The following is a 23114-nucleotide window of genomic DNA, read 5'->3' on the forward strand; positions in this document are numbered from 1 at the left end:
GCGGTGACTCTAGGCTGTGTCGGCTCACCGACAGCAAGAGCTAAGCAGCACGGACGGGCGGTGACGCACCCCTGCGATCCCAGCACTCGGGAGCCACAGGCAGTGGACCTCTGTGAGTTCAAGGCCAGCCTGGTCTACTTAGTGAGAGCTCAGACAGCCAGACCCTAAATAGTGAGACTATCTAAGTCAGTGGTTCTCAACCTGTGGGTCACAACCCCTGTGGGGGACAGATATTATGCATATCAGATATTTGCAATTCATAACAGTAGAAAATTACAGTTATGAAGTAGCAGCAATAAAATTTTATGGCTGACGGTCACCACAGCATTCAGAACTGTTTTGTTGTTGTTGTTTTGTTTTTCAAGACAGGGTTTCTCTGAGTTGTTTTGGTGCCTGTCCTGGATCTCATGCTGTAGCCCAGGCTGGCCTTGAACTCACAGAGATCCACCTGGCTGTGCCTCCCGAGTGCTGGGATTAAAGGTATGCGCCACCACCGCCCAGCTCAGAACTATATTAAAGGGTCTCAGTGTTAGGAGGGGTGAGAATCACTGGTCTAAATAAAGAAACAGCACTCTGAGCTACTCAGTGGCAGTACACTCCTCATCAGTTTTTTCTCCTTGATTTTTTAAATTCCTCCACCATTAACAGCCAGCCTGTGTCTTGTTACAGCCAAAGAAGGACCTCCACTTCCTGATGGAGTGCAACCACGAATACAAAGGCTTTCTTGGCTGCTTCCCAGACATCATTGGTGCTCACAAGGTAAGGGACAGTGTTAAGAGGAGCCGCCAGGCACACAGCACTGTCAGAGTTGTTTAGATGTTACTTTTACCATGAGAAAAGAAACTAGCTGGGTGTGGTGGTGCACGCCTGTGATCCCAGGAGCAGAGGCAGGTGGATCTCTGTGAGTTCAAGGCCAGCCTGGTCTACAGAGTGAGTTCCATGTCCAACAGGGCTGCAGAGTGAGACCCATGTCAAGAAGAAGAAGAAGAAGTAAAATGTAATCCCTCCATGAAGTTTTAAACTACAGTTAAAGATTGGCTTGATATATCTTCATGTTTTAATTCTGGTTCCTGTTTCCTCTTGGAGTCTCTGGTACTCTTAGTGTCTTGAGCATCCTTGAGTTTGTTCGGAAAATCTCTGTGATCTTAGCCCCACTGTGTGAAGACTCGTGAAAGAACAACATACAGTCTTTGTCTAGTTCAGACAGCTCAGCACGAAACTCAGGAGGGTCGCTCCTGTCAGAATTTATGCCAGCTGAGTGGATTTTAGGCACGGAGCCTAGATTACACGCAGAGGTAGAGGTTTGCCTTTGTAGACAGTCATAAATAATGCGCAGTGTGGTGGTGCTGGAGTGAGGCTCCTTCCATCTGAGAAAGAAATGAAGCTGATTCAGCACCTCTTACAAAAGACAAAGCCCGAGCTGGGCGGTGACGCACACCTTTAATCCCAGCACTCGGGAGACAGAGGCAGGTGGATCTCTGTGAGTTCGAGGCCAGCCTGGTCTGCAGAGTGAGTTCCAGGACAGGCACCAAAACTACACAGAGAAACCCTGTCTCAAAAAACAAAAGACAAAGCCCTCCAGTGTGCGCGCTCAAGCACCCGCTCATACAGAGCTGTTCCATAACCAGAGAGAAAGGACATGTGCCGTGTACCAGCTCCATGTACCGCCACGCGGCTTTCCACCTATGGTCCTGTCCTCCTCTGTGGACTCTGGAAACACCAGTGGCATAGACTCTTGCAGGACAGAGTTCTGTTTGTTTCTTTTCTCATGGTGCATAAAACTGCAGGTTGAAGCTCTTGCATTTTTGAGGACCAGCAGCCTTCGGCTCCCCACGGAGTTGAAGGACGGTAACTGACTCAGATGCTCCCTCTGTCCTCACGGTTGCAGCAGTTTCCTGTTCAATACCAAGTCTGTAGAATGTCAGCATTGTTGCATCTTACACTAGTACCTGTTGCTCTGTCTTCTCAAGTACTGTTGCGTTTATGTGTTTCCAGGGAGCAATAGAGAAAGTGAAAGAAAGTGATAAGCTGGTTGCAACCAGTAAAATCACCCCCCAAGACAAGCAGACGATGGTGAAGCGAGTTGGCACCATGTCTTATGCTTTACAAGGTAAGAGAAGAGGTCGTGAGTAACCAGTGGAGAGCCACCCTCAGCCCCAGCATTAGACCTGGCTGCTGGGTAGGAACCCAAGGGTGAGCTCCAGTGAAATCCACAGCCAACCTAAAATCTCTGTCCTGCCTACAGGTAGCATTTTATTTTACAGATGGACTTGGGATAGCTGTGAGTGACAGCTTGATTAAAACTGTGCATCTTATTACTTCTTGGAGACATCAAGACTCCTTTAATAGCCTTTAATGTTCCATTAAATCCCAAAGTTCAGCTTCCAGAAGTCTGTAACCTCTGTGCCCCAGGACTGTGGGATCTAAAAGAGGCCTGGGAGAATCATTTTAGGCATAATTTACGGTTAGTAAAGAGAAAGCATTAGCTGAGTTCTGTGATTTGAGTATGTGAGAGCAGATGAACAGTAAGTGGCCGTCTCTGTTTGGTGAAGGGTGAGACGTGTACCTTGGCAGACTGGAGGCTCAGTGGTGTTCAGCCTGCTGGCCAGTGACAGCCATCCATTACCAGAAAGTGGCACTCGCGGCTGGTGTCTGCCTGTTCCTGGGCTCGTGATAGAGTGGCCCTGAGAACTTGAGCTGCATAGAAGTCAGCCAGATCCAGTCCTGTTGACTTAGCCCAGCAGAGAAATTGCATGTTGTCCTTTGAAATCTTGCTGGGCACTAATCCCCGGGACAATTCTGTCGTAGCTGAGATGAACCACTTCCACAGTAACCGGATCTACGATTACAACAGCGTCATCCGTCTCTACCTGGAGCAGCAAGTGCAGTTCTATGAAACAGTAAGTGCTGCCTGCCCGGGCCTGTGCACATGTGTGAGGAGAGGGCTCCACACTTAGTGACCTTGACCAAGAGAGGTGACCGTTTGGGATCTCTACTCCTGAGGAAGAAGGGGGTTACATTTTGAACAGAGTTTGGTGGTATGGGTTTGTTTTGTTTTGTTTTTTCTGGAGCTGAGGACCGAACCCAGGGCCTTGCGCTCTACCACTGAGCTAAATCCCCAACCCTTGTTTTGTTTTTTTTTAATCTTTGTAAATTCCGTCTACCTCATCCCTGTGGAGGAATGTTGGGTCAAAAAGCCTTCCTGAGGCTGGAGAGATGACTTAGTGGTTAAGAGCGCTTGTCGCTTTTGCAGAAAACCTGGGTTCCATTCCCAGCACCCACATTGTGGTTCACAAGCATCTATAACTCCAATTCCAGGGATCTGATGCCCTCTTCTGACCTCTGCGGCGCCAGCCACACACATGCCACATATGCATACATATAGGCAAAGGAGGCACATATAAAGGAAAATCAGTAAATCTAATGTAGGGAAAATTAAAGTTTTCCTTTGAGGAGCGGGCATTGGACACTAGTATTGAAGCCTTGAGCAGTCCTGATTGTGTGGCTTCCTTCCTTTTGAACTTTTCCATGCACAGGGACATCTAAATGACGTGAGGTCACCCTGCCACCACTTCAGTTAGAGAAGGAAACCAAAGACAGCCTTTGTTTGTGACCCAGGTTTCACAGTTACCAAAGGAGTCTCTTCAGGAAAACCAAAATAACGCAGTTTTGTAAACATTTTCATTCAGAAAACTGTAATGAAAACGTAAATCTTGCCTTCCCCTGCCTTGTGGTGTTTTCATTCAGTACAGCATCTGCACACATCTTGTCAATGGAGACAGAACTCAGACAGCTGCAGAGCTGCACTGTAGCTGTGGAGTGAACTGGAGGTGGCCTTGTCTCTCTCGTCCATGCTGTTGACGCTCTTGCATTCAGAGATGCTATAGGCTAGCCCTCAGCTCACATCCCTGCATGTGTCACTCTGCCAGAAGCACCTTGTGAATGCATGAAAAAGCTGTGCTTAATGTACTCCGTGTGTAATTGTGAATTCTGGTTGGCAGCACTTGGTTTTGGGGGCACACTCATGGGATGAACTCATTCAAGAGTGTTCTCCCTCATGATGGCGGTCTGTATCCTGTAACTGTCCACTCTGATGTCAGTTGCCGCTGTTGGGCGTTGCCTTTCCATGTGTCTTAGAATGTAGTAGGTTATGTTTGTCTCTGAGGAAATACTGCAAAGGAAGCACTTAAGGTTCTCATACTGTTGGTTTGTTAATTATCAAATATACATGTATTTTTTTAAAGATTCATTTATGATGTATACAGTGTTTTGTCTGTGTGTATGCCTGCAGGCCAGAAGAGGGCACCAGATCTCATTATAGATGGTTATGAGCCATATGTGGTTGCTAGGAATTGAACCCAGGACCTCTGGAAAAGCAACCAGTGCTCTTAACCTCTGAGCCATCTTTCCAGGCCCTACATGTATAATTATTGACCATGTATTTCTAAATAGAAAGCCATATATTTTGTCACTTTATATTAATATCGAGTCTTATAGCAAAATATCCCTTAAATTATTAAAACTTACATTTTTAAGTAAACATGCATGAGTACCTATTGTATGCTTAGCACCTACTGCACATGTTTAAGGTCCCAAGATGAATAAGGAATCTGAGCCTTCAGGGGGCACCTAGTGTCCTTATGGGAGATGCAGGCCCATAATAGATACACAGTGCACCCTGGGCTCTCACAGAGACACAGACTCTCCACATACCATGTAGCTACAGAATGGCAAGTCTTGAGTGTTCATACTTGTCCAGAAAAGAAAGGGACTCTGGGCAGGCATGGTGGCCCAAGTCATCATCGTGCTCTTTGAAGGAAGGAGCAGGGCCTGGCCGTGGACCTGGATGGGCAGGTGGAGACAGGAAGCAGGGTTTCCCACACACTGTGGAAACCACTGTAAACAGCAGGACTGTGGTGGTAAAGGTCGTCCCAATGTCTACAGAAGAGACAAACAGACCAGCTCTGTATTTGACAGGTTTATAATGTTTAACTCAGAGGAGGGCGGATAGAACACTGTGAAGTTGTAATCAGTGTGGTAATTTCTCAACTGCTCTGTTTTCTCACCAGATCGCAGAAAAGCTGAGGCAGGCCCTCGGCCGCTTCCCGGTTATGTAGACCAGGACCGAACACAGCCGAACTCCGAAGTGCTTCTTTCTGACCTGGGGCAATGCAATTCAATTTATTTCCCTATTATAAGAGACAGAGAAAAAGAAAGGAAGAAAACCAAAAAGAAATAAGTTGACAAAAACCTGTTTCTGTCATTAGCCAGCCCAAGTGAATAGTTACTTAGGGACGGCCTTCTTTGGTTCATTTTGACACGTTAGTTACCCAGTGGGAAATGTCTATTTTTGGAAAATACTTAAATTTATCAAGATTTTGAATGGAGAAATAGGGGTTCCTCCTCCTGGTATTTTACATAGAATCGTAATTTATACATTACCCATTATCTTCCAGTTCTTACCCAATGTCAAATAATTAATACTAATTGCTTTCTTAAAAATATGAGATATGCCAGAATAAAAATATATCTTTGTATATTTTTATAACTCTTTCAGTCCTTTGGGGTCCCTGTCTGTGTAGGGAAGTGCACCCCCCCACTGGCATAGCTGCAGTTCAGGTGCTCACAGTGGGGGGCAGTAGAGAGGCCCCCAGATTGCCTACACCCTCAAGGTGGTGGTGGGTAGAGCAGGTGAGTGAGAGCCGCCTCCCCCTGCTGCCCACCGGTCACTCTTCCTGGGCTGGGCTCATGCGAAGTCCGGCACTGTGTGCGCTCCTTCCCAGTTCAAGGTCAGGCATGCTTTATGCCAGCAGAGGAAGTGAGAAAAGGTGAGGGCTTTTAACCCCCCGCTGCCCCAGGTGGGTAGCCACACTGCCTCCTATGCCCAGGAGCTCCTTGGGGAGGGAGCAGTCAGCCTCCTCCAGAGTGCCCACCGCTCCGCTCGCTCTCCGTCCCTCAGCTGTCCACCAGATGAGCGAGAGGTGCTGCTGTGCTGCTGCGGGTGGCCTCCTGGTTAGCAGCAGCAGGCTGAGTCAGGATTCTCTGAAAAGATGAACCCGGAGTTCAGCACCTCTTCCCGTCCTGGAGAACGGGAAAGTTAACTGAAGTGGGCGGCAGCTTGAAGGCTGTGCGGTAGAGCGGATGGGGAGCGCAGCTGGGCTGTGTCCCACCTTCAGAGGCTCCTGGTCCTGGCTGACAGCACAGAGCACACACTGTCGCCTCCTGCAGACTCGTCCCCTTCCACAGTTGCCTTACGACTTGATCCACTGCTCTCACTTTTCTGATCTGATGATTCTATTATAGAGAATGGGAAGTCTGGGCCAGAGTCAATGAATGAAACCAAAAATAAGTAGCTGAGAAAATCCAATGAACACGAATATGAGAACTTCTTGTTCCTTGATATCACGGGTTTTTGTTAATGTTTTATAAGTAATTTTCCCCTACTTGATTTTTCTTTTATAAAATTCCATAGAACAGTGTTTATGATACAACCATTTAATATATGTACAAATTGTAAAGAATATGTATAAATATTTTACATAAATGTAAGAGCATGTAGAAGCCAATATATAAATAAATTGTTTAAAAAACTGTACAGCGAATTCCCACAGCACGTTTTCAGAATACTTTTTGGCATTTTTGTGTGGTCGAGGTTTTGTTGTTGGAAACTGCTTTTTATTCCAGCTGCTGAAAGTTGTCTAGTGATGAAATTTCTCCAAAATATCTCTCTCCTGACATTAGTTCCTTAGCCCCATTGCCAGTCCTGCAAGTATGCCACGAGCTCTGATGCCCTGTGCCCTCCTCCCAGATGTCCGAAGGAGAAAAGAGCCAGGCAGATGAAAGAAAGGCATCTAAGAAGAGTTGATGCCAAGGGGCAGGAAGAAATGGTAGCGGTCTTTGAGCTGGGGAAAGAAAAGAGTGTGAAAATCAGACCCGTTCCAGTGGAGACCGGCACCTGGAATAGTGTCCTTCAGAGGGAAGATTTCAATGCTGCAGGGTGTGTACCTGTTCTGAGGGGTTCTTTCGTGTTGATGTCTGACTTTTAACCACATGCACCAACTTTCCGATATCCCAGAAGAGCTATCGTAACACAGTGACATAAAATCTTGATGGGCTTGAGCAATGGCTCAGCGTCAAGAGCACTGGCCGCTCTAACAGACCCAGGTTTGGTTCTCAGCACCCACCGAGTGGCTTACAACTGTCTGTAACTCCAGTTCCGGACATCTAATCCCCTCTTCTGGCCTCTGAGGGCCCTGCATATGTATGCGGTGTACCTACATATATGTAGGCAGTGTACATACATATATGCATGCAGTGTACATACATATATGTAGGCAAACACACGTACACATAAAATCTTTTTTTTAAAGTACTAATGCTGACTATGTCAACATCGTTTACTTTTTGGAAATACGATGACTAAATTGTGGGCCAAATACTGAAAATGCAGTTTTTAGATTTACTTTATGTCTGAGTGTTTGCCCGCATGTATGTGTTTGTATCATGTGTGCCTAGTGCCCAGGGAGGCAGAGGAGAGGGTTCAAATCCCCTGGAATTGGAGTTACAGGTGATTGCTAGCCACCATGTGGGTGCTGGGAACTGAACCAGGGCCTTCTGAACGAGCAATAAGAGCTCTTAGCTGACGAGCCATCTCTCCAGTCCCCAAATGCTGAAAATGTTTTGTGACCTGCAACATGCTCTCAAGTCGCTTATGATATCAGAAATAAGATTTGTGCCACGCCGGGCGGTGGTGGCGCCCGCCTTTAATCCCAGCACTGGGGAGGCAGACAGATCTCTGAGTTCAAGGCCAGCCTGGTCTACAGAGTGAGTTCCAGGAAAGGCACAAAGCTACACAGAGAAACCCTGTCTGAAAAAACCAAAAAAAAAAAAAAAAAAGATTTGTGCCAGAACTTGACAATGGAAACTGACTTTAATAGGTCATTTATCTTTATATTTAAATGAGTTAAACATGGATCTTCAAGGTGAAATCCAGTTTACCATTCAGTGTTTCAAATTATAGCAGCATTCCAAATCAAACTGAAATTACAGCAAGCCCAAATTAAGGTAAATGATTTTATGCAACTTGATATGTTGGCTAACCACAGTCCTGTGGACACATCAAGAAATACATAGTCTTGCTTTTCAGTTTGATGCAAGAATTTGAAAATATTTCCAAATTCCTGAGAAAACAGTATTTGGGGTATATCTGCTACTCCATTTCAGTCAATATAAATGATTCCTACCATTTTTCAAATGGAATGCATAGAGCTGTGATCTGACAGTCAAACTTTAAAAAGTGATTAGATTTCTTTACCAGACTTTTCTAGGTCCTATCTCCCAGAGACAATGTCTCTTGAAGATCACACCTTATGCTGGGCAGTGGTGGTATACCCCTTTAGTCCCAGCACTTAGGCAGAGGTGGGCAAATCACTGAGTTCGAGGCCAGCCAGGGCTACACAGAGAGAGACCCTGTCTCAAAAAACAAACAAGAAAACCATACCTTACTCATGGCACCACTTTTGGGCAGTGCCTAAATTTGTGAGTTATTTTCTAGAACTAAGCGTAAGTTAGAAGCAGGCCATCAGATGAACACCTTCTCACAGATAATGGAAGCCACAGCGATCAAACATTGATGCTCCAGTTTTCCAAATATGCCAAATAGCCCACTGGTTTATGTTACCCTCATTGACGTTTGTAATTAAAAAACATCAAAGCATCAGTGGAGTTTTACTACTCAGGGATGTTCATTTTCTTTGGTAGTGATTACAGACTTGGGACCTGGTTGACAGGATTGTTTGTTCTGTGTAGCCTGTCCGGGAACTCACTCTGTAGACCAGGCTGACCTTGAACTCAGAGCTCCACCTGCCGCTGGAGTGCTGGGATTAAAGGTGTGGGCCACTGCTGCCTGGCAGTTGACAGAATTATTGGCGAGTTTGTGTTGCATATCCGTGGTGGTAGATAACATGAAATTATGGACAAACCCTTTGCTCATCAGCTTCTATTCGTGTTGGTGTATGCAATGTGTGTCCAGAGTTCGTCTTCAATTAACGTGGCTCAGAGGTGGTTTGTGTCTGGACAGCCCAGAGAATATCAAATTGGTGTTCTTGGCAGGTTTATAGCATAGGCCAAGACTCTCAGCTACACTTGGTAGTTAAGGAGCCACAGACCGTCAGTTCCATTTCCTAAATGGGAAACACTTTCAGATTAGGACTTACATTCCAGCTACTCTCAAAGGGATATTTTTGTTGCTGTTTGTTTTGTTCTTGTTTTTTCAAGGCAGAGTTTCTCTGTATAGTCCCGTGTAAGCCCCTCAAGCCTCAGGAGTGGTCAGGCCCCTCCCCAAGGACCTCCAGTATCTCCTGGTTTTCCCTCCCAATAAATCTCTTCTGCGAGGTTGTTGTGTGGTGTGACTTTGTGGTATTCCTTGACTCCTGACTGCCAGAATACCTTTCCTTTCGAGCTGTAATGCTTACATCCTGGAACACGCTCTGTAGACCAGGCTAGCCTCAAACTCAGAGATCTGCCTGCCTCCCATCACCTCCTGGGCCAGAGGAGTGGTTTTTTTTATAGCAATTTCTTTTAACTTCAAAATGGGTATTTTTATACTGTGCCCATATCCTGCAGACCAAAAAGGGGTACGGACAAAAGGACATAAGGTGTAGGTAAATTCAGGGGCTTGCTGCATACATTTCTCCTCTGGGGAACGGATTTGTTTTGAATTTTTAAAGACAGTGTTGATTTCTGTGTCCAGCCAGACTTGGGTCACCAGCCGTTCCTTGTTCTTTTTCTTGGAGTGGTTTCCGTTCCCTAGTCTTCTGACAGCCAAGAGCTGAAGGGAGGCGGTGAAGGCGTGACGGATGGGTCAGCATCCTCAGCCCTCAAAGGTGGTCCTGATCAGCCAGCGCAGCAAGACTGAGGACTTGAGCATGTGCCAAGGCACCCAAGAGATCGGCACAAACTCAGCAGAGCAAGAAGGGAAAGGGTCCTTTTGCAGGCAGCTCACCCACCCCCGTGGCGTGGCTGGCGTGCAGCTGTGAGCGTGCATGAGGGTCCGGGGAAGAAGAAGGGCCCGCAGGGAGAGAACGGTGGGTAGAAGTAGCCGCGGCGTTCATTTCTTCAAGGCGTCCGGTCCTAGCGCTCAGACGCAGGCAGCTTCAATGCAATTTCTCCCGGTAGCAGCCCGAGTAGGAGAGCAGCCGACCTGTCAAGAGGTGGGCGGGGCGCATGGGTTGTGGGCGAGGCTTGGGACAGTGAGGGGCGGGGCCACATTTTTAGGAGCTAGGGGGGATAAGCTACGGGCTGAGTGACAAGCCTGAGGGGCGGGGCTGCAGGTCTGACGGACAAGCTACCGGTCCACGGAAACTATAGGCCAATGCCGCTGCCCCCGAGCCTGAGGGGCGGGGCCTGGGGCGGGACCTGGGGGCGGAGAGTGGACTCCGGCCCGGGCGCTCGCCATTGCCCCTGCGTGAGTCACTGCGGGTGTAGACCGGCTGCTTCACCAGTATTCAAGGCACAGACACTTAAAGCATAAATATATCTACAAACCTTGACCTAGGGGAATTTTCTAGAACAGAGCTCTGATCGTTGAGAATGAAACCTAAGAAAACACGTCTCTAGGCAGTGTTTGAGGAAGCCACTCTCTAAAAGCCGGGTCCTGTTTCTGGAGCCCAGCTGGAAGGAACGGCGTGACCTTCCTTCCTATATGTCCCATCAACCAGCCAGGACACCCCCAGAAGCCCGAGTCCGGCAGCGCCACAGTAGAAACTAGCTCCCTCGGAAGAGGGGCGAAGCCGAAGAGGCCAGAAGGCGAGCTGGATTGTGCCAGCCTAACCGGCCTCAGTACGATCCGCAGGCAAACTGGCGAGACTCCGGACCTGTCCACCTCACCTGCCAGTCACAGGAGGAAATGAAACTATTTTTAACATGTACATCTTGCCCTCTTTTCAGTGTTTTTAAATGTTCTGTGTATGGGTGTTTTAACTGTGCACCACTTGTGTGCCTGGTGCCCGTGGAGACCAGAAGAGGGCATGTTACAGTATGCACTGCCCTGTAGGTACTGGGGAGAAAAAAAACTCATCCTGGGGAGGAGCAGCCAGAACTTCAGACCGCTGAGCCATCTCTCCAGACTCTTAAGAATTATCACTATTACATTATTCTTATGACCTGTTTAGGGAAAGGCTTTATAACTAAGTTTAGCTTTATGCTAAAAGATGAGTAGTGTACTGACCTTTGCGTGGTCTCCAGGCACTTGACCTGACTAGGGGTGGAGAGGGGACAAAGAACAGACAAACAGACAAAATAGCCGGGTTCCGGTGGACTGGGCTCTCACCGGAAGCTGCAGTACCCCCAGAAACTCATCATGTTTATTATATAGAGGTTAACAGGAAGATGGGGTTATTGTATACAGCTGAACAAGGAGGCAGGCTTTATGGTACACATCTGGAGCAAGGAGACGATGCTTCACACCTGTACCCATGCCCTCAATTAACTAATCCCTGTACGAGCAGTCTCAGTATGGGAGCAGTCTTCAATCCATAGACACGGGAGTACGGTGTTACGGTGGACATTTTCTGCACACGCTAGATTCAATATTCACACTTGGACGCAGGGAAAGCGTTGCAGTTTTCCCATGGGAAAGAGCCTGTTGGGTTCTTGACATGGGTATGCTCATGTCAACAGCACACATTCATTCACTCAGAACTTCAGTCAGAACTTCCTCTGTTCCCCACAATGCTGGCTGGGCCCCGTGTGGCAGTCTGGTTATTTAACCCAAACCCATTCATCTGTGCCCTCTATTTTTGTCCACCTCAGCTAAAGAAAACAAAGAAGTCATTTTACCAAGACCATATAACCATAGTTGTGGCCAACCAGGCTTTAGCAGAAAATGTCTTTAAGAGATCTTGCCCTTTTCTTATTATAAACAGATGCATCCAGTTTTGATCCTTGGAGTCTTGCCTACCTGGAATAAACACGTGATGTCTCAAGCTGAAGCAGCTCTTTTGAAATCATGAAGCAAGAAGCCAACAAGCTAAAATAGAATAAACTAGTTCAAATCCTTGATGACATGGCCGAGCAGCTACCCAAGCCCTGGATGGCCACTTTGAGACTTCTTATTAAGAGTTTAAAAGCCAGGCTACAGCCTCGGATCCCAGCACTTGTTAGACTCTCCTCCACCCAGTTCTCAGGCCTTAAGTCTTTTGTGCAGGAGTATCTTAAGTTCAAGGCCAGCCTAGGCTACAAAGCAAGGACTATGTCTCAGAAAAGAGTCATTAATAGTTGAGGTGTGTGTGGAGGGGTTATTAGGCTATAATGTTTGGACCTAACTGAATTGACTGTTGTTCAAAAGAGAATCACCACATAATAATTTAAATTTTTATTTTATTTTTTTTCAAAATTGGATTTTTGGTGAAATGTTTTAGAAAATTGCAAATTCGTATTTTACATTTAAATTTTCTATATTTAATTGCTATTTCAACACTTCCAAATATACATAAAAATAGAAAGCATCATACAACTTTTTGCTCACACACCCAGAGGTCAACCCTCAGCCTCTGCTCCTTCTTGGGATGGAAGCTTGTTCTATTGTTAAGGCATACTCTTCAGTCCCCAGCACCAGTTCTGGATAGAAGGTCTGTTGGGCCAGAAACCCAAACTTTTGTAATTTTTTCTGTAACTTTTTTGTTTTGTTTTTCGAGACAGTGCTTCTTTGTGTAGCCTTGGCTGTCTTGGAACTTGCTCTGTAGACCAGGCTGGCCTCAAACCCACAACGATCTGCCTGTTTCTAGGTGAGAGAGATCTGAGTGTTGGGATTAAAAGCATGGATCACCACGGCCCAGTAAAGGGGAAATTAATGCTGTGGGTTTTATGTTTGGTTGGTTGGTTAGTTTTCGAAACAGGGTCTCTGTTTCGAAACAGGGTCTCTGTTAGCCCTGGCTTCCTGGAACTAACTCTCTGTAGACCAGGTTGGCCTCAAAAGAGATTTGCCTGCCTCTGCCTCTCAAGTGCTAGGATTAAAGGTGTGTGCCACCACTGCCCCTGTAACTTTTTATGCTGCTCTGGGGTGATAATTACAGACGTTTTTCTAAGACATTTTGTGAAATTTTCTTTGTACGTGAATCTTGCAATCCAGTCTAAAGGCAGCTGTTCCCAATAAGGGTCAGACTAGGAAGGACACACCTGCCTACTCCCCAGTGGGCACACCTGTGGAGTCCTGCCCACTGTGCCAAAACCACCAGGGGAGGCCCTGGCAGCTGTGCCCTTCATACCTACCTATTTGTTAGGAACAGATTGGCATTGTTGGAGGCTCTGCCTGTTTCCACCAGTCTGGACAGTAGCCAGACACTAGCCCTGGCCACTGGGAGTTCTTCCTGAATCTGAACTGTTCTGAACAAAGGCAGACCTTGCTGGTCTTGGCATGTGAAACCTGGTGTGCTTGTGAGCTTTGGATTGTTTTTCCAGAAGTGATACAGAGGGCACCTGAGATCTGACTGCCAGCCTGTCACCCCCGTGTGGAAGCTGCATCTTAGCCTCAGAAGGGAATTAATTAGGCCCCCATATGCCCTCGAGCTACAGGTGCCCATGCCAACCATGGTCTCTACTTCCCCAGCCCTGCCTAACAGGTTTGCTGACTTCCAGGAACAGTCCAGGAGGAAAGGTAAGTACTTGGCCTGTGGGCAGGAGCTCTGGGCTTGGGCCTTACAAGCACACTTTGGTCTGGGCGGCAGCTTGGAGCTGCCAAGCACATGTGGGCAGGGCTTTTTTTGTATGGGGTTTTGGAGGGTCCTTATTGACTCTGGTGCCATCTGCAGATAGATTGCCGTCTGGAAGGTTCTACTAACTTGGAAAGCCATGGGGCCTACACCCAGTCCTCAGGTTTTAAGTCATGTGTGCCTTGTTTGGAGATGGGTCTAGAATGATCAGTATTCTATCTATATGTTCCTTCTTTTTTTAAACAAGTAATGCCATACTGCACTTCCAAACCAGCCATTCCTGTCAGTGTCCCCATCACCTGTTCAGATCAGCCTACAGGCTCAGACAAGCTTTCCAGGCAGTTGGGGCTAGTGATTTCAGTCCCCACTTGCCACACTACATGGCTTTTGCTAATGTACATGGGGTAGACTCTGCCACGATGTAGCTGAGTCTGTGATGACAGCCACCAGGAATCCTACAAGGTAACTATCAGGTCAGCAAGACAGGTAACCCCCCATCATTCCTGGGCCTTGGGCTGCCACAGACATTTTCTTGATAAATGATTGATGTGGGAGAAGCCAGTCCACTGTGGGTGGTGCCATGTGTGGGCAGGTGGTCCTAGGTGTATTTTTAAAAAGCAAGTTGGAAGCCTGATGTGGTGAAGCACATCTTTAATCCCAGCATTCGGCAGGCAGAGGCCGGCGGATCCCTGAGTTTCAGGCCAGCCTGGTCCACAGAGCTACATCCAGGAAAGCCAGGGATACATAGAGAAACCCTGTACCGTCTGTCCCTCGCAAAGGAAGTTGAGTGAGCCATAGAGAGCAAGCCAGTCAGCAGCATTCCTTCATGGCCTCTGCCTGGAGTTCCTGCCCCAGCTTGCCTGAGTGAAGGACTGTGACCTGTAAGATAACAAACTCTTTTACCCCGGTTGCTTTTGTTCATGGTATTTATCACGATAGAAGACAAAACACTAGCAGATGCCTCAGCAGTGAGTCGCACTTTCTGCTCTTGCAGAGGATGGGGTTTCAGTTCCCAACCCCCACATGGTAAAACTCACAACGATCTGTAATTTCAGTTCCAGGGGATCCCGTGTCCTCTTCTGGCCTTCCTGGGTACTGCACGCGCATGGTATACAATACATACACGCAGGGAAACATACACATAAAATAAAAACATTAAAGACCCTCTCAAGCAGAATGAGAAAGTGACTTATACACCTGAGTGTACATGGACTCTGTCACCAGGGACATCATATTATGACGAACTGTTAATTTCTTCTCAAAGTAAAGGAAAAGTGGACCAAAGGTAAGTTTGTTAAACTGTTGTTTTTTTGTTTGTTTGACAAGGTTTCTCTGTGGAGCCCCGGCTGGTTTAAGGCGTGGACCACCACAGCCCAGCTGAATTTGCTAACCTTAATTTCACATTGTTTACAGGAAGTAGTAATATCTCCACCTTATAGAGAAAGAAGCTGTCTAGAACAAAGTCTCCGGAGGCCAAGCACAGTCCACGCTTGTTCTTAACACAGCAAAATGGGGTGGCCTGTTCAGAACTTGCTTCTGAGGACCTCTAGAAAAAAACAAAAACAAAACCAAAAAAAAAACCTTCAAACCCATGCAAAGGTGTTTCCAATTCCACCTGACTGCCCTTTCCCCTCGCTAGTGACCAATCCTAATGCACCCGGACCCCAGGACCAAGGGGCCTTGCCTGAGGTTGCTGGAAGGCTGCAGATCACAAACTACACACACTAAGGAAGAACGCATGCTGAGATCCTCAGGTGGGAGAAACACTGCTCATCACCGGACAGTCATAGGCGAGGCCAGGTGCAGCTCGGAGAGGTCAAGGTCATATGATAAAAGGGGGAAGTAAGATCCGGATCATCCCTGCTCCCTGTCTCAACACAAAGGCTGCCTCCAAACACCAGTCTGGCTTGGACGATGAACTAAAGTTCCCGGTAGAAGATAGGTAGAAAATAGCATTTACAGATTTACAGAGCGACACACACACACACACACACACACACACACACACACACACACACACACACACACACACACACACACACACACACACACACACACACACACACAGTCTGGCTTGGACGATGAACTAAAGTTCCTGGTAGAAGATAGCATTTACAGAGCGTGTCTCACTCACTCACACACACCACACCACTCACAAATGTGTACTCAGTTGTAACCATCATCGCCTCATCGTGAAGTCCACTTTATGCTTCTGCAGTCCCACCCGGGAGACTGAGGCACAGGGCCCAAGGGTGCCATCCGGGGTGTGTTGGGGACGGGACGCTGCACCGGGTGGGACCCGGAAGGTGGGAGGCGGCTTTCCCGCCCCTGCTCAGCCCGCAGCCCCCGGCTGCCCATATAAGGCGGCGGGAATCCAGGCAGGGTCCGGGCTGCGGAGGCTCCCCGCGGCTGCAGCGTCCTCGGCGGCGAGGAATGTGTGGAATTTCCCTGGCCCGCGGCCGCCCACCGCAGGCCGGACCATCCCGGAGCATCCCACCCGGGTGAACGCCAGCCCACGGGGCGGGAGGAGCGCACGCCGGCTTCGGTCCCCGCCGTCCGGGTCCCCGCCGTGGGTCGCGCGCGTCTGCCTCGCCGCTTGGAGGAGCGCGGCCGTCGTCGGAGCGGCCGGGTGGCGGCGCCACCTCACCTGTCCCGGGCCGAGCGGCGGGACCGGAGAGCTGGAGGAGGAGGAGGAGGCTGGAGAAGAGGCTGGGGAGGAGAAGGAGGAGGCCGGGGAGGAGCCCGCGGCGCCGGAGCCCGGCGCAAAGTGAAACTCCTGGAAGCTGCTCGCCCTCGGGCGGGCCCCGGCCCCGGCTCCCTTCCACGCCCGGCGCCCATGGCACTGAGCAAAGGGCTGCGGCTGCTGGCGCGGCTGGACCCCACGGGTCCCTGCAGTGTGCTGCTGGAGGCGCGCGGCCGTGGCGACTGCCTGCTCTTCGAGGCCGGCGCGGTGGCCACGCTGGGTGAGTGTCGCGTCCCCCCCTTCCCCACCCCTCGTGCTCCACACGCGGGCGGCGACATCGGGGAGGGAGGGAGGGAAGGAGGGAGGGAGAGAAGGAAGGAAGGAATTAGTGAGGGCGACCTCCTTCACTAGTGGAGACCAGGGGACCAGCGGAGCTTGGTTCCCCGACGGGGCGGGCCCCGGTGACTTGTTCGCCGGAGTACGTGGTGCGGGGGACGCCAGAGAGCTGGCACCCCTGGCTGGGTAAAGTGTCGCGCTCGCCTCGGGGTCGCGGGGTGAGCTCTTCCCCGGCCGGGCGTCTGTTTTTTGGAGAGCCAGCTGGCTCTGATTCCGCTCTTGGCACTCAGTACCGAAGCCTTGTGTGCTCTGGGCGCCCTAAGGAGGTTGCCCTGAGGAGGAGTCTACCTAGGGCTTCCTTGCTTGGGCACCTGTTGAATACACCTAAGCTGTATTGCCTTCTCAGGGGAGATGGGCACTCAGGCACCCAAAGAGACTCTGAGAAACGACGATGGCTCACTTCATTTGCCACCTATAAATACCTGGTTTGAAGCATCAGAACCTGGATGCAAATGTCCCCTCTGGTGACTTTGTTTATGCTGAGTGGTAGGTGACAGCAAGCCATTGTATTTCATCACCAGACTTCAGAACTCTTGAGATTGGACCTTAGAGACATAATGTCACACGCAATTTTTCTTTTAACAATGTTAGCCCGTAATAGAGATAAACAAACTGAGGCCTAGAGATGCTAAGACACTTGCTCTAGGCCTTGTGTGTGACTCTGCTTTGGTGATGTCATATGGTGCATAGCTTCCTGGTGTGGCCTGCTTCCTGATCCCTAGTTTTGTATTGACATTTGCAAGAAGGTCTAGCTAGGTAGCTTAAACCAGAAGTCAGATATGACTGGTAGGATTTTAATGGTGAACTTTGGAGGGCAGGCTTGCAGCAGTGGATGTCCAGTTGTCCACCCTCCTGGTATTCCTAGCTAAACAGGATCACTTACACTTTCGGAGGTAACAAATGCAACCAGCACTCACTTGCACTGTGCTTTGTGTGTCTAGGCCTTTCACATTTGTATGCGTTGACTCCAGTTACAACATACATATTTGTGTGTATATATACACATGTCTTAAAAGGGGCATATCTAGTTCCACTTCTTGGACCATGCCATTAAGGTGTAGTTTATCTAGCTGGGTGTGGTGAAACACACCCCAGGTTCCAGCTATCTGCCGTGGGAGCATCAGTGGGAAGATCCATTAAGCCCGGGAGTTTCAGACCAAATGAGGCAACATAGCCAGACCTCGAAACAGCCAAGTACAGAACAATACGGGAAAAACAAACAACAAAGAGCTGACTTGCTGTCAGCCACTTGATTAGGGAAGCGATGTCTGCAGTATTCTGTGTCAAAAGTGTGCAGAGTCATGGGATAATTATCACATTATTCCAATTTGGGTTCTGTCCTGAAAAGCCCAAGTTTGGTCGTTTGTCACAGCCTTGAAAGAAAACCACGGAAATTTCCATTCCATTTTAGATGTCTACTTCGTAACACGTTTATCAGAACCCGGAGATTAATTTCACGGTACACAGCTACCGTGTCATCAAAGAGAATAAAATGCCTTTCAGGTAGACCGCAGCAATGCTAAGTGAGGCGCTCACACCAGTGAGTGTTTTTGAAGCCGCTTGGAACAGGTGTCTTGCATCAGGCCATTAAGTTTGGGCCAGGATGCATTTACACGGCATGGGTGATACAGGACTTTGGGGTTGACAGCAGAGGTTGTAGTGAAAAGATCTGTCACCTTCTCAACCCTCTCCTGTGTTCTGTGTATCTATCCCTCCACCTAGCTTTTGTTTTCAGTAGACGCTTGGCTGAATTACTTACAGTTTTTGGTCTGTTTCCCTTGGTCTTGTTTTTCTTTGTCTTTAAAGACATTGTAGCATTTGCTGATAATGTTGTGAACGCATTACAGAGCGCCTTTTGTTATTAGATAGTTACTGTTCTCCCGCTTTTAAAACATCCTAAATGCATCACTGTTGGGCGGAATGGCTCTGAACTTTAAAATCGCCACCTGTTCCCAGGGCCAGCTAGCTGCCTTTCTTCTATTCCATGACCTTTCTTGACCCCTTGACCAAGGGATGGGACTGGAGAGGTGGCTTAGCACTTGAAGAGCGAGGGCCGCTCTTCCAGAGGACTCAGGTTTAGGTTCCCAGCACATACATGGCAGTTTACAACTGTCTGTAACTCCAGTTCCGGGGGATCTGGTGCTCTCTCTTCTAGCCTCTGAGGTCACCAGGCACATGTGGCGTACAACATATATTCAGGCAGAACACCCATATACATAAAATAAAAATTATTGATTGATTGATTGTTTTTGAGACAGTGCTTCATAGCCCAGGCTATGGAACTCACAGAGTGCCACCTTCCCCTGTCTCCCAAGTGTTGGGATTAAAAGTGTGTACCGCCACACTCAGCTCATCTTTTTCATGCGCCTTTTTAATTTTTGTTTATGGATGTTTTGCCTGCATGTATGTCTGTGCCCCATGAAGAGGCCCGAAGAGTGAGTTGGAGCCCCTGAAACAGGAGTCACACATAGCTCTGGGTCACCCTGCGGAGGCTGGGGATCAAACCTGAGCAGCCACTGTGTTTAACTGCTGAGTGAACTCTCCGGTCCCCCCGATAAATAAGCCTGTAAGGAAGCAAGCAAGGAGGGTAGGGAGACAGACGTGCCCTCTCCTGAGTGGTGTGGCAGCGGGGGAGGGAGGCAGAGACACAATGCACATTTATGGCAGTCTAATCCTGACTCCTTCCTTACCGGCAAGGGGTGTGGCAGCCCGGTGTTTCTCTTCAGCTGTGGCGTCCTCTGCTGGGTGTTCCCAGGGAGTCTCGGGACCGAGAGCCTGATGGAGTGCAGACTCCTGCCATGTGGGGTATGGTCTTTTCTGGCCTCTGTGTTCTAAGCTCTGCCCACACATTGACTAGGCATGATGGGTGGCTTCCATGAGGGAGGCAAGAGCTGTGAGCGCATCCCTGCCCTCACAGGGAGCCCAGTGCCTTCCTTCTGCCTTCCCTAGTGGCAGTGCCATCTTGAGACGCGCCTTGATTCAGTGGCTGCACACTGCCTTCAGGTTTTTAGGCCGTTTGAAAAGATGGGGTCTTGGATTGGATATTGAGTTTAGGAAATACTAATGTTGTGTGAGTGTTGAGGGAAAGATTCTGTAACCTGCCCCCACCGGTTCGGAACTTAGCCTCCTCTTCCAAGACAAACGTTGCTGATGGTCGGTCGTCACACAAGATCGCCTTGCCTGCCAGCAGGAGCCTTGATGAAGAAACAATTCCAGCGTCCTGTTTCTAAAGAATTCAGTTGAGAGTCTTCTGTGTGGATCAGTGATAATAAATCTTCCAGAGGCAGAAGCAGCAGAGATGCATGCACTGGTTTGAAAGGCCTTTGGAATCTGTGGGGTAACCTGAGTTAGCATCTGGAGCCTTCTTCATAGCATACAGGTGTTCTGTCCTTGAGTGCTGAGACCATAGTACCTGATGTCTTCTTCTCTCTGTCTCTTTTAGGCTCAGGGTAGATACATGAAATGTGTTGATCATCATTGGGTTTCAGTTGCTTTCAGAGTTCGGGGTTCTCTAACCAGCCCCCAGGAAGGGTGGCTGGGGAGTGTCCCGGTGTTTACACCTGGGTTTGCTGACGGAAACTCCACCTCACCCCCCTCCAGCCTTGTCCCTGTTGATGGATGGCAGTCCGGGAGAGGCGAGGAAGGAGGCTTGAGAGACTTCACTTATTAGAGAGTGCTCCTAAACTCTGGGGGTTTCCCGGGGAAAGGTTGTGCATGAACAGCTGGCTTCCTGGCCAGCCCAGCTGCTGTATTTGTATAGATGCCACAGCCATGTTTGGTTTGAATTAGTGCGGTGGCCGTGAGCCCAGCTAGGCCCCTTTCGAGCTGTTCGGTTTTTCAGGCTCTGTAGACCAAATTTATGTGGTCACTGGGTTGAAGTTTGACCTGCTCGAGACTGTCACAGAGAACCACAAAGTGGCCATTGGATAGATTGTCCAGACTAGAGGTGGATACGGGAAGGCCCTGCCTCGGGTGATTTGGGTCACAGCAGCTGATGGGCCCCGCGTTATTGTATGTGGATCCTTTCCTCAGTGCAGGCTTTCTCCGTACCATGTTTATAAAGATAAAAACTAGGGAAGCATGTTTCTCTTCCTGTTGCAAAATCATTATTTTGGTTCTGAGTAGGTTCTCATTGTGACAGTGTGGCTCAAAATTTTGTTTTTAACTTTTGTTTGTTTGTTTGTTTTGTGTTTGTTTGTTTATTTATTTATTTATTTATTTATTTTGAGATATGATTTCTCTGTGTAGTTTTGGTACCTAACCTGGGACTCGCTCTGTAGACCAGGCTGGCCTCGAACTCAGAGATCCACCTGCCTCTACCTCCCAAGCACTGGGATTAAAGGTGTGAGCCATCACCACTTGGCTTGTTTTTAACTTTTAATTGTGAAAATGTTCAAGCATACAGAAAAACAGAGGGAAAGAAATCAACCTTCATGGACTTAGATGTTATTAGTATGTTAATATTTCCCGCCCATCCCTGTGGATAAAAAGCTCCTAAAATTGAATTTGTTCCGTGCCAAGAGAGATCTTACTTTTCTCCCATTGACTTTCTCTTATTTCAGTTCAATTTGTTTTATTTTTCCATAAATTTAAAAATTAGACATTTTTATGGGGACAGAGTAATGTTATATATACATGATGCATTATACAATGTGGGATGGCTAAATGAAGCCACATAACATCATCATTTCAAATACCATTTTTTTTTTTACTTGTTTGTTTTACAAGACAGGGTTTCTCTATGTAGTTTTGGTGCCTATCCTGGATCTCACTCCGTAGACCAGGCTGGCCTCGAACTCAGAGTTCCTCCTGGCTCTGCCCCAAGTGCTGAGATTAAAGGCATGCATCACCACTGCCCGGCTTCAAATACCACTTTTTTATGATGAGAAATTCAAATTTACTCTCTCAGCCATTTTGAGATGTTCAACACACTGTCACTAACTGTAGTCACCTACAGGCTGTGTAAGTTCACAATTGACTTGGCAGGTTTCCATAGCAGAAGTGGTATGAGCGGGATTCTTGCCATTTGGGAGTTAGTGATTCTTAACTGAAGAACTCCCGTTTTCCTTAGGACGCACTGGTAGGCTCAGGAGGTGGCCCCTTTGTTAGAACTAACCCTATGGGGCTGTAGTCACTAGCCTCTGTGCTCACCCTTCTGGGTGCTCCTGCACCCCAGCACCCTGTAACTTGGTGTGCAAATTGTCCAGCCTGTTACCCACAACAGAGGCGGACTCCCCAGGGTTCCTGACTGATTAGGCAATGGAGGTGCCTACCACAGGGATGGAGTCCGGGTAGTTCTGTGGCAGGAGCAGAAGGCCAACGGGGAGACAGTGGAAGAGAAGGGGCCATGCTGGGGCAGCTCTGCCTGTGGCCACATCTTAGATTTGGTCCTCTAGTTAGTCAGAGGGATATGCTTCTCAAAGGAGGAGGACCAAATGTGTTTTGCTTAAGCCCTCTAGACTGATTAAAAGCAAAAACAGGCCAGGCAGTGGTGGCGCTCGCCTTCAATCCCAGCACTCGGGAGGCAGAGCCAGGTGGATCTCTGTGAGTTTGGGCCAGCCTGGGCTACAGAGTGAGTTCCAGGACAGGCACCAAAACTACACAGAGAAACCCTGTTTCAAAAAAAAAAAAAAAAAAAAAAAAACCCAAAACCAAAACAAACAAAACCAGTTCAACATAGGAGGTGCAAAGGCCCATGGTCCTCTGGCCTAGGCTCTACAGAGTGCCAGGCTGGGCTGTTCTGGGGACCTGTGCCAGCCTAAGGGCCATGACCTACTTCTGGGGCATATCTAGGGTGTTTAATTTCCCCTCTGCGATTTTTTTTTTTGACTGCTCAGATTCTGCAGACCTGCCAAATGAGGACAGAGACCATTTCCCGCCCCCCCCCCTATTTGAATTGTCTTTCAAGCCCCGGATCAACTGATCCAAGCCAGACTTGGGAAGTGGGTCGAACCATTTCTGAGTAGACTGTGTGGTGTGGCGGCCAACCCACGAAGAGTCAAAAATGAGAGCAGAACAGGTAGGTGTCTGAAAGCATTGACCCTCCAGAGCTTCCAGCCCCTCTGTAGGACACTGGCTGTCTGCAGGCAGGCTGGCTCTGGCCTCAGTCCACAACAGCCCAGCTAAGGGCACTTCCCATTTTGAAGGCCCTGCTGGAAAGGCTTCATCTCACTGGGACTCATTCTTTAGGAAAATTTAGATAATGAATGAGAACCTTCAAAAGTATTCAGGGCCTTGACCCAGAACTCTGCCTGTAGCAGTCACATTAGGAAATATCCACAGGGGGCTGGAGAGATGGCTCAGCAGTTAAGAACACTGACTGTTCC

General features: G+C 48.4%; 2 protein-coding genes across 2 annotated transcripts in view; both read left to right on the top strand.

The window, feature by feature from the left end:
• The window catches only part of Snx9 (sorting nexin 9), an 84489-nt gene extending 77894 nt beyond the window's left edge, over positions 1-6595 (top strand). The window contains exons 15-18 of the mRNA XM_076552853.1: positions 670-759; positions 1996-2110; positions 2809-2900; positions 5070-6595. Of these exons, the coding sequence (XP_076408968.1) occupies positions 670-759; positions 1996-2110; positions 2809-2900; positions 5070-5117 (345 nt within the window). The 3' untranslated portion in view covers positions 5118-6595. The remainder of the gene's footprint in view (positions 1-669; positions 760-1995; positions 2111-2808; positions 2901-5069) is intronic.
• Positions 6596-16434: 9839 nt separating this feature from the next.
• The window catches only part of Synj2 (synaptojanin 2), a 102475-nt gene continuing 95795 nt past the window's right edge, over positions 16435-23114 (top strand). Inside the window, 1 exon segment of the mRNA XM_076552854.1 lies at positions 16435-16672. Coding sequence (XP_076408969.1) covers positions 16546-16672 — 127 coding nt within the window. The 5' untranslated portion in view covers positions 16435-16545.

This window comes from Peromyscus maniculatus, chromosome 16 (assembly GCF_049852395.1).
Source record: "Peromyscus maniculatus bairdii isolate BWxNUB_F1_BW_parent chromosome 16, HU_Pman_BW_mat_3.1, whole genome shotgun sequence".
NCBI lineage: Eukaryota > Metazoa > Chordata > Mammalia > Rodentia > Cricetidae > Peromyscus > Peromyscus maniculatus.